This window comes from Gorilla gorilla, chromosome 12 (genome assembly GCF_029281585.2).
Source record: "Gorilla gorilla gorilla isolate KB3781 chromosome 12, NHGRI_mGorGor1-v2.1_pri, whole genome shotgun sequence".
Taxonomy (NCBI): Eukaryota; Metazoa; Chordata; class Mammalia; order Primates; family Hominidae; genus Gorilla; species Gorilla gorilla.
The window spans coordinates 64,281,766-64,301,177 of record NC_073236.2 but is presented as its reverse complement, the minus strand read 5'-3'; the positions used below and the strand labels follow the sequence as shown (position 1 = coordinate 64,301,177).

At 40.7% G+C, this 19,412-nt stretch overlaps 1 protein-coding gene and 1 non-coding gene across 9 annotated transcripts in view; one reads left to right on the top strand and one right to left on the bottom strand.

Moving 5' to 3' along the window:
* The first annotated feature begins 6,790 nt into the window (after nt 1-6,790).
* On the top strand, nt 6,791-6,925 carry LOC115933671 (small nucleolar RNA U109). Its single transcript, XR_004069529.3, has one exon. It is a non-coding gene; the product is annotated as a small nucleolar RNA U109 (small nucleolar RNA).
* A 2,608-nt stretch (nt 6,926-9,533) lies between these two features.
* The window catches only part of EVA1A (eva-1 homolog A, regulator of programmed cell death), a 155,648-nt gene continuing 145,769 nt past the window's right edge, over nt 9,534-19,412 (bottom strand). For all 8 annotated transcript variants that reach the window (XM_055378158.2, XM_031008369.3, XM_055378155.2 and 5 more), the window contains one exon: nt 9,534-10,828. In XM_055378158.2, the coding sequence (XP_055234133.1) occupies nt 10,455-10,828 (374 nt within the window). In that variant the 3' untranslated portion in view covers nt 9,534-10,454. The remainder of the gene's footprint in view (nt 10,829-19,412) is intronic.

The following is a 19,412-nucleotide window of genomic DNA, read 5'->3' as shown; positions in this document are numbered from 1 at the left end:
CAAATAATTTTTAACTGTGAGCCGTGTACCATTATGGACTCAAATTTCTGAGAAAGCCTCAGGAATTCTATGTACTGGTGTCTCTTTTAAGGCTAGGAACACAAGCAGAAACTCACTCCAAATTTGAATTTTAATACGTGCTCTGCACTCAATTTAAATGCTTTAAGGAGGTACTTCCTGAAGTTTGCTCTATAGCTCCTCAGTTCCAAGGGGTGGTCACTGGTGAATATAATTTGAGAAATGTCTTAAGACACACTGGTTTGTTTAATGAACAGTTTCTGGAAAAAGCACACAATTTTGAACTCTAAATGTTGTATCTGCCACAAATAACTGGCTGCCAAGAATGCCACTGTGTGCAAATTACAGAAATTATAATAAGCAGATGGATTCTAGGTTCAGGGGAGGAAAATTCATCTGAATTTAAGAGGTAAGTGGAGCTAAAGATTCTAATTGGACAGAAAGTCACATGGTTTATATGGCTGCCATAAAAACACACCCTGATAATTTTTAGGGCTCTCTTCTTTCTGCTCTTCTGCCAATGTGGATATCATTTAGTTTCATCTAGACACCTGGGCAGAGGCCACATAGAACCTGAAGCTAGCTAACGCAGCCGTATCTGATCTTCCACATCTTGCAATCATCTCTGTCCCCTTGACTTTTAGCCATATTCTACTTTGCAGTTCTTCTCTTTACAACTCACCTTACAACTGGGCTCTTCCTTTTCAAAGTGCTCTCTAAAACTAGAATTCTATGATTATCTGTATGTTCTACACTCTGAACTTCCTCTTACAACTGTACCTCTCCTCTTACCCAGCTGGCCTATGGGAATTCATTATACATCATGAGACTCTGTGGGGAACCCTGTGATTCTTCTACAACCCTGGGCATGTAGGGCTGAAAAAGTTGTTTGGTATCTATTGCTACTGCAATAAATTACCATAAATCTAGTGGCCCAAAACAACATCAATGTGTTATCTTACAGTTCTGGAGGCCGGGGTTTGAAATGAATCTTACGGGGCTTAAAGAAAGATGTCCTCAGGGCTGTGTTATGTCTGGAAACACTATGGGAGAATCCTATTTCTTGCCTTTTTCAGAGGCTGCTTGTATTCCTTGGCTCATGGCTGCATTATTCCAACCTCCGCTTCTGCCGTCACACCTCCTTCTCTGACTGTGACCCTGACCCTCCCCTCCCATAAGGACTCTTGTGATTACATGAGGTCTAACCAGATAACTCAGGATCATCTTCGCATCTCAAGATACTTAACTCAATTATATTTGTAAAGTCCCTTTTGCTATATAAGGTAACACATTCACAAGCTCCAGAGGTTAGGATGTGGACAGATGTGGGGGGATTATTCAGCAAACTCTACCACAGTTGGGGAGGGGGAGATTAGGTTCTGCGTTGGTCTTTTTCCCTATTGATATCTCCAGATCATTTCTCTACAATAGGCATCAGCAAACTTTTTCCATAAAGGGTCATATGGTAAATAATTTTAGACTTTGTGGTCCAAGAGACAAAATCTAGGGTATAATATAGGTGCTTACATAACTGTTTAAAATGTAACTATTTAAAAATGGAAAAACCATTCTTGGCTTGCAAGTGGTATACAAACGTGTGGTGGTGGGATTTGGCCCATGGCTATAGTTTGCCGAATTCTGCTCTGCAATCTTTTGTAAACTACTTCCTTAGAAGCTCATGCCATTCAGTTAAATCTCTTATGTTTTATCTTGCCTTTGTCACTTATCTATATCCTGGTCACCCTTCAATACACATTGAGGATGAATTACCCACTGGAAGACATATCCAAGAACGTAGAAACAGTCTCTTGAGTTCCAGATAAGCAAAAGTCTAATCCTACAGAGTAACAGTAACATCATAAAGAGAAAATGTATTTTTGTTCATGTATCGCCTTTCTATAAAAAGTTCCTGATTCAGAAATGCACTTTTCTCATTTGAGAAATTCACTTGGAAATACCCAGATATTGCCCTAAATGGCCACAGTTTTTCTATTCCAAAATATCTGCCAGATTTAGTGTTGTAACAGGGTATAAGGCATCAGAAATTTTCTACAAAAGGATTAGAGACTGGCTAAAAACAAATTTTCAGGACTATAGCGGAAAATTTTTAGTTAATCATCTCGTCTTTTTTGATGATGTGGAGCTAGTTGCATGATTCTGGTTCTGAATGGAGTCCCTAATATGGGCCCTGGCCTCAGGCCCAGATAAACCTCTCTTCTGAGAGCCTCAGAGGTTCCTTGTGTTCTTCAAATGACAGCTGGAAGTGAAGGTTATTTTTAATTTCACCATCACCACCAGTAGGCTCATCTCTACCTACCACTGAAAGAAAGAAAATGAAAAGGTAATAAATGATTAGGAAAACAGACTTTCCTTTTTTTCTTCTTTTATTTTATTTTTTAAATTAAATTAATTTTTTTTTCTTTTTGAGACAGCGTCTTGCTCTGTTGCATACGCTGGAGTACAGTGGTGTGATCATAACTTACTGCAGCCTCAAACTCCTGGGCTCAAGTAATCTTCCCACCTCAGCCTCCTGAGTCGCTAGGACTACAAGCATGAGTCACAACACATGGCTAATTTTATACTTTTTTTTGTAGAGACAGGGTCTTGCTATGTTTCCCAGGCTCATCTCCTGGCTGCAAGTGAGTCTCCCTAAGTGCTGAGTAACAAGCATGAGCCACCTTAGCCAAGAGATTTTGTATATTAGTCCCCTATCTCAGTAACTAAATGATGGTTTTTCCTATAGACAGGAGATAAATTGTGTCTGAGGGTCAAGTGTCTAGACCACATGAGTGAGACTGAGATGGTCTTGAAAGCAGAAATAATGGAATATATGATGTGACTGTTTTGCAGACACAAGAGGCATACTTCCCGTGTTTAAGTTTTAGAAGTTTACCTTTATTTGTTCAACCCTTGAGGGAATGAGAACCTGTATTTTGTGAAGTTAAGAACAGCCATTGCAGTTCAAGAAGAAACGCCCATGCCTTCAAAACCTGTAAGAATTTTGTAACATTCTGAGTGCTAAATTGAACTTGAAAAAATGCACTGCAAGCTCTATCACACAGCCACATCTAAGTTAATGTAGGAGAGATGGGAGAGACTGTAAAATTGAAAGAGACAAGGAAATGATTAATGGTAGAGGAAAGAATAAATGAAATCAGATAAAAGAGACCTTCACACACTTAAGAAAATTATCTTCATCACAAACAATCAATGCCTTGGGGATCTGTGGAACAGCATGCTTCAACGGGCTGTATTTCAAATTCTCTGAGACTTTATGCATTACTTTATTAACTCAAAAAACTTATGAGGAGACACTACTATGAAACAGGTCCTGCATGCACATTGAGAAATCAGAGGTGAGTAAGATACAGTATAGCTGTCAGGGGCTCAGAGATTAGGGGACAAAGACAGGTACAGAAAAATCACATACAGTGTGAGTGTGCAAGGAGCAGTGGAGACACAAAGGAAGAATTGACTCTATCTGGAAAAAGAAAGAAGGATATTCTTATTCCAGGGTGAAAAAGAAATTCATATCTTTAAAATTTACAAAAAAGCCATGAATTTTCAAATTTGCTGTTGACATGGGAAGACTATCACTTTGAAGGTTGATACTTTTGGTGCTATTTTTAATGTTAAATTTAATATTTATGACAAGGAATGTATCCCAATATATACTGATTTGGGCTGTGATATGGTATGGCTCTGTGTCCCCACCCAAATCTCATCTTGAATTGTAATCCCTACCTGTCAAGGGAAGGACCTGTAATCCCCATGTGTCGAGGGAGAGAAGTGATTGGATTATGGCGGCAGTTCCCCACATGCTGTTCTCAAGATAGTGAGCTAATTCTCACGAGATCTGATGGCTTTATAAATGGTAGTTTTTCCTGTGCTGACACATGCTGTCTCTCATCTGCCACCATGTAAGATGTGCCTGCTTCCCCTTCTGCCATGATTGTAAGTTTCCTGGGACCTCCCCAGCCATACAGAACTATGAGTCAATTAAGCCTCTTTCCTTCATAAATTACCCAGTCTTGGGTATCTCTTTACAGCAGTGTGAAAATGGACTAATGCAGTAAATTGGTACTGGGAGTGGGGCACTGCTATAAAGATACTTGAAAATGTGGAAGTGACTTTGGAACTGGGTAATGGGCAGAGGTTGGAAGAGTTTGGAGAGCTCAGAAGAATATAGGAAGATGTAGGAAAGTTTGGCCCTTCCTAAAGATTTGTTGAATGGTTTTGGCCAAAATGCTGATAGTCATGTGGATAATGAAACCCAGGCTGAGATGGGCTCACATGGAGATGAGGAATTCATTGCAAACTGCAGCAAAGGTCACATTCACTTTGTCACCTGCTGTCATGTAAGATGTGCCTGCTTCCCCTTCTGCCATGATTGTAAGTTTTCTGAAGCTTCCCCAGCCACGTGGAACTATGAGTCACTTAAACCTCTTTCCTTTATAAATTATCCAATCTCGGGTATTTCTTTTTAGGAGTGTGAAAACAGAATAATACAGGTTGGCAAACAATTAAAAGATTGACACCGCATATCTGATCACAATTTTTCAGAGGAGTTCATTTTGCAATTTGTGCAATCTCAACATTGGTCGAGAAGACAAGGAAAGACGTGGGAAACAAGGCTAATTTTGCTCTGCTCAAAGCTGATTAGAATAATGAGTTTAGCTGCCTTTATCAGAACTGTCACTCTGATAAGCATGATATTGAAGCTTTTGTGACAGTTATGATAATAGGTGGAAGGTATTGCCTGACTCACTTTACTTCAACAAAGTAGAATATATGTATATATGTAAATAAAATATTAGAATATAAAGGGGGAAGTACCATGAAAAGCATATAAATAAATTAGAAACTATTCAGCACAAGGAGCAAAAAGGCAAGAAACCTCTTAACTTTGAATATTCATTATTGTGTATTATTATAAGGGGAGATGAATGAATATCCTTTCTGAACATAAGGTAACTCCAATTGAAGCATAAGAAGTTAAAAGTAGTAAAGGGAAATGGTTACCTAAAGAGGGTTACTCTGCTCTATAGAATTCCCTTTGAAGTTTTAGGATCAATTTTACTCATGAAGAATGAGTTAGGAATAAGCCTGTCTGAAGACAGAGTTGGAAGCAGAGACTTCAAGAGCCCTTCCAGCCCTCAATTCAGGGTTGTATTTCATCAGCCTCTCTCTCCTAACACAAAATACAGTGTGGATGTTCCTGGACAGTGAGTGGCCCACTATGTGGTCATTCAGAAACCCAGGCTTCTTCCATTTTGTGGCTCCACCATCATCTAGAGCCTCAGAATTCTTTTCTGAATCTTCTGCATCCAGCCAGCAGAGAGGATAGAAGATCCTATGAGCCAACCAACATTGAAATGGCAAATGTCAATTAGGTAGGCCTGCCATCTTCCATTGTCAAAACTCTGTCACACGGCCACATATACCCAAAATCGTATCTTGGAAATATAGTCCATCTATGTGTACAGAAGGCAGAGAGAACAGGGTTTGGTGAATACAATGTAGTCTTTACCGCAGTTCAACAAATAGTTGCTGAAAGCATGTGATGTATGCATCCAGCTGGGACCCAATAACAAGGCAGACTCCTTGCCTTTGAGGCACAAGCGAACAATTTCACAACAGTATAGTAGGAACAAGGGGCATAACAAGCACAGGATATGTGGAAACTTAGAGGACAATACTTAGCCCAGCCTGGGAAAGTCTTGGAAGGCTTCCTGGTAGAGGAAACACTTGTGCTGAGCCTTGAGGATAGGTAGAAAAGTGGGAGAAAGAGGGAAAGGTATTTTAGACAGAAGCAACAATTGGGATAAAAGGTAGAGAACTATAAGCAATTCGATATTATCAGAATGTAAAGGAATGAGCAAGGAGGGGCAGGTGATGGAGCTGCAGCAGCCTTCTATGGAGAGCCCAGTATGTTATCTAGAGGTATTTGGACATTTTAAATAGGCAATGCGGAAAAAATGGGAGATTTAAAAGAGAGATTGGTATATGAGCAGCCATGCATTTAATAGAGGTCCCCTTGGTAGCTGTATTCCGTATGGCTTTGATGGTGGCAAGACTTAGATAACAATTTGGAGGCTTTTCCAATTGTTTAGGCAGGAGTTGATAAGGGCTTAAACTAAGCTGTAAAGGAAGAGTCAATGCAAGAAATATTAATGACTTAAAATTGGGAAGATTGTTAATTGTTATATGTGAAGCTTCAAGGAAAAGAAGGAAACTGGAATGGTCCCAGGCTTCTGATTTGGGTAACCTTGTAACTTGCGTTGTCATTAACTGTATTAGTCCACTCTCACATTGCTATAAGAACTACCTGAGACTGGGTAATTTATAAAGAAAAGAGGAATAATTGGCTCATCATCCAACAGGCTATATAGGAAGCATGGTTGGGAGGCCTCTGGAAACATACAATGATAGCAGAAGGCAAAGGAGAAGCAGGCACATCCTACATGGCGGGAGCAGGAGGAAGAGAGAGAAGAGGTGGGTGCTACAGACTTTTAAACAGCAAGATCTCATGAGAACTCACTCACTATCATAAAACTGAAAGAGGGAAACCCGCTTCCATGATACAGTCACCTCCCACCAGGCCCGTCCTCCAACATTAGAGATTACAATTCGACATGAGATTTGGGCAGGGACACAGATCCAAACCGTATCAATAACTGACAGAAAATATAGGTAGAGACATAGGTCTGGGGGGAAGGTGAGTGCAGTTTTGGGAAGTTGTCCAGCTATCTATTGTAAACTTAGGGGCATACTGCATGTAGAAATGTTTGCTCCTCTATCCTTTGGGAATAGGAATACATTCATAACATGCTACATGTAAAAAGGACTCCCCAGGGTGGCCAATCTTATGGTAGAGGTTGTACAGTAATATATTTCTCCTTCATAAAAGTGGGAAAATAAGCTTAGAGGCATAAAAATACCATCAATTTACTGTGTTCATGGATTCTATGAACTAAGAAGTTGGACAGGGCTCAACAGAGGTGATTTATCTCTATTCGTCAATGTCTAAGGCTTTGGTTGGAAAGAGTCATACGCCTGGGGGCTGGAATAACTTGGAGATTTCTTCACTCACTGCTGGGGCATTGGTGGAGAGGACTGAAAGGCTGGCTTTGTCACTATCAAATGTCTAGCAGCATTCCTAGCCTGTAGCCACTAGACACAAATAGCATCCCACCCACCCAGCAGTAACAACCAAAATGTCTCCCTGACACTGCCAAATTTATCCTGTGGGACAACTGTCTCCTGTGGTTGAGGTCAGTGAGCTATATGTGTCTGAAACTTTGTCAGGACTGGAAAGAGATTTTTCAAGTCATCAGTGCATAGGTGATCTTTAGAGTCACTGCAATATATGAGATATCCCAGGATGTAGGGTGAGAAGATCAGCTCTTCAAGGTTAGAAGGATGGACCCATATTGAAGGGGTTGAAGAAAAGAAGATAAAGCATTAAGAAAACGAAAGTAAAAAAACCAAGAGAGAGAGAGTAGGAAAACCAAGAAAGACAGAAAAGAGTGGTGCAGTGGCTACTGCGAGTGCCTGCCTAGCATCTTATCTCCACTTTCTTCTTAGAGAAGCTCAGTCTCTTGCCCACAATGACCAGTGATTTCATCCATGGACCTACACAAGCCAGACCATAGAGTCCTTCCTGTGATTTCATATTTTAAGCCACAGAGCAAGGTGTTTCTTTTCTCTTCTGTCCTTATTGAAACTATGTTATTTCCAAAGTCCCTTTGGTGTGCTCCCTGCCACAAGGCAAAGGTTCAGCTGAGTGCGTTTAGAGATGCCATGAGTTGAAAATGACCACCTGTCCCTTGCAGCTCAGGAAGAGGCTCTTAAGGGAAGTTGGTGGGAGCACTAATGCCTGAAGAGGATTTCTTGGACTCCTAAGTCATCTTTACTTCGTAAAGTTATCTCAGAATTTTGTCAGCTAGTGCTTCTCTGTGAAACTTCCAGAGACCAGGAAACCGGCACCAAAAGCATCCCTTCCACGTTGTGTCTTGCTTCTGACTTCTGAGCTAAACAAGCCATGAACCTGTGCCAAATATGCACATACATAGTCCGTGAGCTGTGTGGGGGCTTGATCAGAAGCAAGCACCCCAATACACTATATTGTACAAGTGTGTTACAGTTTCATCTGCAGTAGAAGACAATGAAACCAGCAGCAGAAGGAAGCAAAGTGGAGAGCTGAGAAAGACCAACTTTTTGGTAGCATTTAAGATCCTGGATCCAGTCATCTCTGAAGCCTCAGATCCAGCCATGACCTTCCAGTTGTGTGAATCAATAAATGCTCTTAAGTGGAATATCTTTCTGTTGCAAATGCAAATGTTCTAATACAGAAACTAAAACCAGGTGTGAAGTGATAAACCTAAAATGTGGAATTGGTTGAATCAAGATAAGGAAGGTTGAAAATCTGTATTCCTTGTTACATGAAAGTGAAGCAGCTGCTACCTAGTGTATTTCATGCCTCAGGCAATGTCCCCACCACCATAATTACAAGAACATTATGGACTTGGTCAAAAGGATATGGGAGTGAGAACTGAGACAGGCATCTGCCCCGGAGCCCTCCCAAACACCTCTGCTACTGCAGTCCCTGCCCAATAAGGCTCATAATCCCACTCCATAATCAGCTTTGATGCTCCCTGGTGATGGAAATCAGCTCCCAATTGTTCCATTTTTCTAAGAGGTGGAGACAAGGATAGATGACGTTAATCTAAAGCCCGGGGGAATCAGATGATTCCTGCAATTGTTGCTAAGGGACTGAAACCACAAGGGCAAGGAGCTAGATTCAGAGATGCTGACTCAGCAAGATTTTTGGCACTTGTAACTAGCCAGCCAATGTTGCTAGCCACCCAAAATTATATAATCAGGCCAGCGACTGAGTGTTGCAAGTGAACTTTATTGCCCCCTTGGCAAGCAAAGATTATGATTATGATTGTTCAGTTCTTAAGAGAGCCCTCCAAGAGTCCTTACAACAAAAAGTGGGTTGCTAAAGCAGTGGAGACCTCACCAGAGGAAGTCTCCTGACCATCCTCTTAAGCATGGTGACAAAGTCAATGAACAGGGGAGATCCTCCCAGCAGGAAGGCCCTGGAACACCCAGATAGACTGACTAGGAATCTACTCCATGGCAAGAGAAGGAAGTCAACAGAGAGACAGGTCTCACTCTTCCTGTTTACCAGCTTAGGGGATGTTTTGTCCTCTGTAACCTATTTCTAAATTGGCAGAGCCTGGCTTCTCCTCCTTCCCTACCAACTTCTTTTCATATAAGGGCTACCATCTTATTTCTAGCTTTAGGGAAGTCTTCTATTCCTTTATCTGCTTAACAATTCAACTATAGCAATCATACATATAACCTACAGAAAGTGAAAAGCCCATTATCACACAGGAACCATCTCCCCACTGTAATCCTTGAGGGGCCTGGCAAAAGCCCATACCCATGTATATAAAAGGGTTGTCATTTAAGGTAAGGGTAACCACAGAGACGGACATGCAACCAAAAAGATTTTATGTAATGTTTATTTTTTAAATTCCCATCCTAACTTTGGCTTTAATCCTTACCTCTCATTTCCATTCTTTTCTTTGAAATCCAATTTTTTTTAAGAAAAAAAAAAACAAAGTGTTTAAAATCACAATTATCTAGAGTCATAATAAAATTTTCTTGTCTCCAAAGAGGGGGAAAACACACCACTTTTATTTTTATGCAGCATTTTCAAATATGCATGTCAATATATATTTCATAAACTATTTAAAATAAAAACCCTCCATCCTTTAAGGTTATTGACATTTTCTAGTTCACTGACACATCTCCCATAATACAATAGTTCTATTCATTTTCATGAATGAGGTGGGAACTACACTAAAAAGTAGGATTTTAATCCCTGAGGTGCCAGTTAAAATGGACGAGGTTGCCCTTGCAACACAAGATTTTAAAAATCAGCCTTAAATAATAAGCATGGATCATGCTATTTGAATCAGAATCACCTCCATAGCATGAAGTCATTTAGGAAATTGCATTTATTGGGTTAAGTTCACCCTGCTATTCCCAGCCCTCATGCTATAATGATCTTTCCTTTTGCAAAGGAATAACACAGAGCAAGGAAGTCTGCTGAAACTTCTGAGATCCTCAGAAATCAAGAGAAACCACAGTCGCGTTTCTCCGATCTCCATCCACAGTGTTGGAGAGGATTTTTCAGCACCATTCCGAGACCTGGAAAGGTTGATGAACTGCTTTGATTTTTCTACTTCTCCATACATTTGGCCAAAAAGGAGCAATCCTCCTGGCTAGAAAAGGGGCATGTCCTGCTTTTTCTCTGAAATCACAATATTAGCAGAGCTGGGTTCAGTTCCTTGTGCCCACTGTCCCTGCAGACACTCTCCTTTCCAGGCGGCCTCCAGTGGTTTCCGGGGTCCTGCTGCTCCCTAATAGTAGCGGTTCAGGCTCCTGGTCCCGGGCACCTCAGGCTGGCCATTCATCCAGATCTCCCTGATGATGCGCTCGCGCTCCTCCAGCCGCTGGGCGCGCTCCAGCTCCTCCGCGGAGGTGAACACATTCTTGTTCAAAGTCCTCTCGAAGCGGCGGTGTCTCCGCACAGAGAGATCGGACACGGTGTCCTCACTGCCATCCTCGCTGTCGCTGCTGTCGCTGCTGCTCTCTCTGTCCTGCAGGAACTTCTTCCCGGGACGCCGCCTGCAGTCTGTGTGGCAAGAGATCCTTATCACCAAAGCAGCCAGGGTCAGCACCAGCCCGATACACACGCCAGAAACAAAGTACAGAGCTGCTCGCTCAGGATTTTCTGGAGGAAGAAGAGGAAGAAGCAAGCATTTGAGAGATGACAACTCCATATGCAGAGATCCAATATGACTCCAGCCTACACTTCTCACCAGGCCCCAAAGTTTTGATGGTTACAAATATTGTCCTCCAATGTGACATATTTTATAATGTATTCAAAATATAATTATTGACAAACGGTGAATCTGTAAAAGGTATATGAAATTCTTTCACTCTTCTTGCAACTTTAACTTAGAGATTATTCCCAAATGAAAAGGTAAAAGAAAGAAAAATAGTAATTATTTAGCACCTACTGTACGCAAGCAGCCGTGCTTAGGTGTCATTTGTTTAAGAGATGTGTCTATCTAAAGCCTCTTTTCACCTAGACCAAAACAGCTTTACTTGTGAATTTGCTCATACACCCCCACTGAATTACCCTTTCATCACAGTGGTAAACAGCTTCTGAGATGAACCCCATCTCCTAGTATTCACACTCTTGTGCAATCCTCTCCCCTCAAGTGGCGGACCTAGTGACTTACTTCTAAGAAATACAGTTGACCCTTGGACAACATGGGTTTGAACAGCACAGGACACCTATACATGGATTTTGTTCAAACAAACATGTAGATCGAAAATACGTTATTTGCGAGATGAGAAATCCACATGTAAGGAGTGTCAGCTTTTCAAATATGTGGCTTCTGTAGGGTCAACTGCAGTACTTAAGCATGCATGCACGGATTGGGGTAAACACAGGGATGCTGGAACCAATGCCCTGTGTATACCGAGGGACGACTGTAGGATATGGCAAAAGCAACGGGTGATTCTAAGATTAGGTTACATAAGACTGTGATTTTGTCTTGTTCTCTTACTCTCTCCCTCTCTGGGGCTCTTCTTACTTGCTGGTTCTGATGAAGCCAGCTGCCATGTGTGAGCTGCCTTATGGGGAAGTCCAAGTGGCAAGGAACTAAGGGTGGCCTCTGGCCAACACCCTTTGAGGAATGGTGCCAACAGCCACGTGAATGAGCTTGGTTGTGAATCATCCCTCCATCTAGTCTTGAGGGGACCACAGTCCCGGCCTTGCAGTGGCCTGTGAGAAACCTTGAACCAAGGAACCCAGCTAAGCCACACCCAGATTTCTGACCTGTAGAAACCGGGAGATAATACATGTGTGTTTTCAGCCAGTAAGTTTTGGGGTAGTTTTGTAAAAAGCAATAGTTGCAATCAGTCACACATTGAAAGCCAGTATAGGTATTTAGGAGTGGCCTCAGCAGGTTAACTGAAAGGGGAAGAGAAATTTGAGCTCTTTCCTTGGTGAGAGAAGATAACAGTCATTCTGTTAATGATCAGTATGCTTAGGGGGCCTAGTTGTGACCCCTGTAAGATGTGCTTAACAGAATGGGAGTCTTTGAGTGAACAGTTTTCATTCTAGGTACCTACGAGGACAAAGGAACAGGCCTGGCCTTGAGTACACTGTACCCAATGTATGGTCTTTTATCCCTCACCCCCCTCCCACCAATTTCCCCTGAGTCCCCACAGTCTATTATATCATTCTTATGCCTTTGTGTATATTTGGACAATTTTTGTAGGTTCTGGAAATTCAAAGACTTAAATAAGATTCAGTTCTTCCTCTCAGAATGCACCTAGTCTACTGGGGAGACAGACGAAAGCAATGGACAGAAAATAAAACAATGGGCTGTTAATGATGGAAGCACATTGTGGGGGCAACCAGCCCTAGGAGAGAGGGAGTCATGGGGCATTTTGTGAGCATGAGGATGAGATGGAGACACTTCAACCAAATGCTAGGACGATTAGGTAAATTCAAGCCTACTGAAGACCACTGTGTTCTCCCTTATATGGCAAGTCAACACTAACCTACATGCTGGTCTAGTGGCTTGTTCCAGGTCACGCTCACAAAGGTAATGGCATTAAGTTGTGTTTTCTATTTCTGTGTGCGACTTATTAGGATTCTTTTCAATTCAAATACAAAAACTTCATTTTGTTTCACCCTGGTTTCAGATTGTTAAAATTTTTTATAATCTTGATGTTGTCACCAAATTAATCTCTCTGACTATACATTGGGTAGAGTGTACACTGCTCTGGTGATGGGTACACTAAAATCTCAGAAATCACCACTGAAGAACTTATCCATGTAACCACAAACCACCTGTACCCCCAAAACTATTGAAATAAAAAGAAAATCAAAAAATATTGTCCAAATATGTTCCTAAAATTTCATGAAATCCATTACATCATCAGCCTCAATCTTTAAAATAGCCCACTTATTTCTTTTTCTTCTCCTCCTTTCCTCCTTCGTTGGTTGTCTTTTATGAAATAAAAGGCAGAAGCAAAAAGAGGTACTGTTACATCCCTAGGCCACATGACAAGGTAGAAAGGCCCAAGCAAACAAACCCAAGTCTATCCAGTTTCAAAGCCTATTCCCTTCTCATCATTTCCTGGTGCTTCTACAGCATCAGTGTCAATGCTGAGGTGTCATATATTACACAAGGCTGTTGGGAGGATCAGTGTAGATAATGCATGTGAAAGTGCTTGGTAAATGTTCCTTTCTGGGTCAACAAAAGGTGGTCTTGTAAGATCTAGATAGAGCAATTAGGCAAGAGAAAAAAAACAAAAGGCATCCACATAGCAAGAGAGGAAGTCAAACTATCACTCTTTGCAGACAATATGATTCTATACCCAGAAAACGCTAAAAACTCTGCCAAAAGGCTCCTCAAACAGATAATTGACTTCAGTAAAGTTTCAGGATGCAAAATCAATACAAAAATCAGTAGGATTTCTATGCACCAACAATGTCCAAGCTGAGAGCCAAATCAAAAGGTAATTTCATTTACAATTGCCACAAAAATAATAAAATACCTAAAAAATAGCTACCCAAGGAGGTGAAGGATCTCTACAACAAGAATTACAAAACACTGCTGAAAGAAATTAGAAATGTCACTAACAAATAGAAAAATACTCCATGCTCATGGATTGGAAGAATCAACATTGTTAAAATGGCCATACTGCCCAAAGCAATTTACAGATTCAATGCTATTCCTATCAAAGTACCAACACCATTTTTCACAGAATTAGAAAAAAAAAGATTCTAAAATTCATATGGAACCAAAAGAGCGTTCAAATAGCCAAAGCAATCCTAAAGGGGGAAGAAAAGAAAAGCCAGAGGCATCACATTACCCAACTTCAAGTTATATTATAAGGCTACAGTAAGCAAACAGTATGGTAGTGGTACAAAAACCAACACATAGACCAATGGAACAGGATAAAGAACCCAGAAATAAAGCTGCACACCTATAGCCATCTGATCTTTGACAAAGTCAACAATAACAGCAAAGGGGAAAAGATTCTCTATTTAATAAATGGTTCTAGGATAACTGGCTAGCTATATGCAGAAGATTGAACCTGGACTCCTTCTTTTTACCTTATACAAAAATTAACTCAAGAGGGATTAAAGACTTAAGTGTAAGACCTAAAACTATAAAATCCCTAGAAGAAAACCTAGGAAATACCATTCTGGACACTGGCTTTGGCAAAGAATTTATGACCAAGTCTCCAAATGCAATTGTGACAAAAAGAAAAATGGACAAGTAGGATCTAATTAAACTAAAGAGCCTCTTCACAGCAAAATAAACTATCAACAGAGTAAACAGACAATCTACAGAATGGGAGAAAATATTCCTAAATTATGCATCTGACAAAGTCCTAATATCTAGAATCTATTTTAAAAAAATTGAGTAAGCAAAAAATAACTCTATTACAAATGAGCACAGGACATGAAAAGACACTTCGCAAAGAAGACATACATTCAGCCAACAAATATGTGAAAAAATGCTCAGCATCACTAATTGTCAGAGAAATCATGATCAAAATCAAAACCACAACGAGATACCATCTCGCACCAGTCAGAATGGCCATTATTAAAAGTAAAAAAATGCCATGTTGACAAAGTTGTGCATAAAAGGGAACACCAGGCTGGGCATGGTCGCTCACACCTATAATCTCAACACTTTGGGAGGCTGAGGCAGGCAGATCCCTTGAGTTCAGGAAGCTTGAGACAAGCCTGGGCAACATGATGGAAAACCCATCATTAAAAAAACACAAAAATTAGCCAGGCATGCTGGTACACACCTGTAGTCCCAGCTACTTCTGGGGCTGAGGCAGGAGGATCACTTGAGCCAGGGAAGTAGAGGCTACAGTGAGCCGAGATTGTACCACTGTACTCCAGTCTGGGTGACAAAGTGAGAGCCTGTCTCAAAAAAAAAAAAAAAAAAAAAAAAGTAGGAATATAAATTAGTTCAGCCCCTGTGGAAAGCAGCATGGAGATTTCTCAAAGAACTTAAAAAAGAACTATGATTTGACTCAGCAATCCCACTACTGGGTGTATATCTAAAGGAAAATAAATTTTTCTACAAAAAAGATACCTGTACTTGTATGTTTACTGTAGCACTAGCACTATTCACAATAGCAAAAACACGGAATCAACCTAGGTGCCCATCAACAGAGGATTGGATAAAGGAAATGTGGTACATATGCACCATGAAATACTAAGCAGCCATAAAAGGAATAAAATCATGTCTTTTGCAGCAACATGGATGCAGCTGAAGGCCATTATCTTAAGCAAATTCACACAGGAATAGAAAATCAAATACTGCATGTTGTCACTTATAAGTGGGAGCTAAAAGCTGGGTAAACGTGGACATAAAGAAGGGAACAATAGACATTAGGGACTATTAGAGGGGGAGGGTGGGGTGGGGGAATGGGTTGGAAAACTACCTATCAGGTACTAGGCTCACCACCTAAGTGATGGGATCATTCGTACACCAAACCTCAGTGACATGCAATTTACCCATGTAACAAAACTGCATGGGTACCCCCAAAACTAAAATAAAAGTAAAAAAACCCCAAAAAACAGAAACAAAAAAAACTAATAAGGGAGGGATATGAGAACCTTCTGCACTACCTCTTCAATTTTTATGTTGATTCAAAACAGCTGTATATAATGTGTATTAATTTTTTTCAATCTAGCAACACTGTTTCAGGAAAAGATCTGTTTTCGATATTATTTAACAATTAGCTTAATGTCTCACCATTAGATTGAGATGCTGTTTACTTTTAAAAGTGAACTACATGTTGTCAATGTATCTGTACATCTCTAGTTGTAGCACTACTGAGTGACTTAATACATTTAAATTTGCACCACACACACCTTTTTTTTTTTTTAAAAGATGGTCTTCTCAGACTCATTTGCTTACAAATAGCATATTCCTATGCCAGATGCTATGGGATCACATCAAAGGCCCCACCTTTATCTTTAGATTTATATTTTCCCAGAGGAAATAATGACCAGAACAGCCCATGAACTCCACACCAATCTGCATTTATTTGTGATTTGCTCATGTCTGCCTGATTATAATTAACATGCACAATGTGTATAAAAACATGCTATCTGATGACAGGCTGGAATGGGCCTGAGTCTTATCTAGATTCTAGATCAACTTAGAAAATTCTTAAGCCCTCAGATAGAGAGAACATGTCTTGGGGCAAATAAAAGCCCTGGACTTGGCCTCCCTGGATTGGGTTAAATCCAGTAATTTGCCTTTCTTTTGTAAAGTGGGAGGATGACACTCTCATTTATTAGTTAAATGACCTTGAGCCAATCACAACCTCACTGGACCTTCAAGACTGATAGGAGAAAAGGACATGCAATAAACATAATTGGAATTGAGCACAACCAAGTGAAATAATGGAAGTGGGCATGAGGCACCATTGGGGCAATCTCAGAGAGTGCAGAATTGGAGAAAAGTCAGTGGGCACAGGAAATGGAAAACCAAAAAGCCATAAAGGGTCAGTCCAGAATGGTCTTCACAAAACCTAGTTCTAGTGATAATAAAAAAGTCAAAATCACTGGGATAAAGCAAAATGAAGCCCATTTGCTGGAGAAATGGGTTCTGCTGTTTATCAAGATAAAATATCTCCCAAGGGTCAGGTCTTGGACCTGTCTACTTTGTCCAGAGTTCCCTAGGAGCCCTTTTCCTCTGAAAGAGACTTGACTCTGCCTCAGAAATCTGCTCCCAATTGCTAACAGAATTGATTTTCTGCCACTAGTTGCATCAGGAAGGAATAAGGTCATTCTACTCAGGGTGACGGCTGGTCAGGGAGCCCAGGTTGCTGCCTCTGCCCACAAACTCATCAGGCCACTGACTATGCCTAAGTCCCTGTTGGTCTAAAAGGGCCTGAGTTTCATCTCACTGCTCGGCCGTACTCGAGATAAGCAGTCTTCACAGTGGGAACATGTGCCTAAGAGGTGAACAGGCATAGCTGGTTTTAAGGAAATCTATTTCTAGACCTTACACAGCTATTTTCTTTGTTCTTTCCTATATTGGATCCGCCAGAGAAGGTGCCTGTGGTGGAAGGCACAGTCTTACCTGTTCTACACCACCCATTGCTTCCCCCATTTCGCTAAAGTCAAACCCTTCCCCCACCCCACATCCCATCTTACTATGGTGCACTGCCCAGAGTGCAAAAATGGCCACCAAGCAAAATAACAGTTCCAAATATTGAAATATTGATGTCAATGACAGGAGGCAAAAGCCCCTAATAACTGGTAACACATTCTTTTCCAAGTCATTTTCCAATTCTTGGTTTTCAACAAAACTGAAGGAAGGCCTAATCATGTTGTCAGCTGATAAATCAAAATAACTTTTGATGACGGATCACTCTGATTTTTGGCATGAAAACTTAATTCAAAGACTGGAGTGACTTAATTATAACAAAACTTCTTTTGTTTTTGCCTACATGTTTATGTGAACAAAGTTTCCCAACACCCGTAGCTATACAAATAAAAATCAGAAATAGAACTGTCACTGAATCATGCCTCCTTCTGGCAATAAGTGATATTTATTTATGAGTACGTAAATACATAAACAAATTGAGGGGAAAGGAGGAAATTCATCCATCTCTTTAAGACATACATTTCCTGTAAATTTTAATTTTTATGTTTAAAGACTCCCATGTACCTTCCAACTTCATACAGAATGTACCTCACTCACATCGATCTCATCCTCTTTTATCTCAAACAGCAAGTTCTCTCTCTTACCTCTCTCTCTATCCCTTTCTTTCCCTCTCTCCCTTCCTCCCTCCCTCCCTCCCCTTTTTAACCTTCCCTTTTCTGCCTGAGGCTCCCTTCAGTCATTGTGCCCAATGCCCAGAGTCATTTTTTGACTCACTCTTTGGCTTCTTGCCATAAATTAATTAATCTCAGCCATTCTCATGTCTCTTCCATCTCTTTTCCACTCACTGCCATTTCCCCGCACCTGCAGCTTTCTAACTCTGGATTCCACTTCCTTCCACCTTCAATTAATTTTGCACATGGCTGTCAAAGCAACATTTTAAAATCTGACTCCTATTATTTACCTTATTACTTTTACAAAAAAAAAAAAAAAGAGGGCACTCAAGGCTGTCAGAAATCTGGTTCCAATCTCTCTTTCAATCATATGCCCCCAAACTCTTCAACAGGAGCCTTTAGTCCAGATAAGCCAAAGACTTCATTGTCCACTCTTGACCCACAAACACACCCTCCTCTTCATGTTCATCCCTGACTCCTCTGCTGGAATGCCAGAGTGTGGGCCCCTTAGTGAATTTTTTCCAATAGATAATTAACCTTCAATAAAACTGAGTCTTTCTTACATTGATGTAGTGCTCAAGTGACATGCCTTGAACTTCACAAATGTTTAATTCCTTCTTTTGTTAGTATGAAACATTCTAAAGGAGTTTTCTTAGAGTTCTATTAAAGATCACTTTATTATGAGTATGAAATAAAAATTCTACATATTGTGAAAATTCTCCCCTTAGGAAAAGAAGAATTTAAAGTAATCCTTCATACACTTTGGTTTAGGAGGTATGGCTTTGAGTATATAAATTAGAAATGAGTTTGTACTGCTTAGTATGCCCTGGCAACAAAAAAGGTTTTGATTTCTGGCCTTACTTTGGCTTTGCCTCCTTAATCAAGCAAAGGAAATTGAGCCAATTATAGTTATGCCATAGCTTTTCTGAGCTAGAATGAAATGAGCCAAAGAGAGGGACTGGCCCACTTCTTCTATAATGCCCTTGAAGGAGCCGCATAATGGGAAGCTGGCTCTGCTCTCATGGGGAGAGGAAAGGACCCTGTAGGCAGAGTAAGTGGGAATCAGCAGGCGAGCTCCCGTGATTGGCACTGTACATCCATTTTCTGTGGATGATCCTTCAGACCAAAGTCTTGTCCTCTGTCTCCTACACCATGAAGCCTTGAAGAGAACCTGCCTAGGTTCAGAAGGAGCCATGATTCAGAAGGAGATACCAATACTGCATCTTCCCTCAGTCCCCTCAACCCAAGGAAGACAATTCCCCAACCAAGAGAAAACCTGCCTGGATCCCAGAGTGAGAGAAAGAGGACACGACAGAGAAAGAGTACATCAGTTACACTTGCTTTATTGCCCAACTCATGCAATAACTCAACCTCTCTTGTGTTAGTAGAAGTGTGTAGCATTAAAAGAACTTAATTTAACCAATCCATGTTGGTAGGTTAGAAATAAATTTGGGATAGGCTGTCTTTTAAA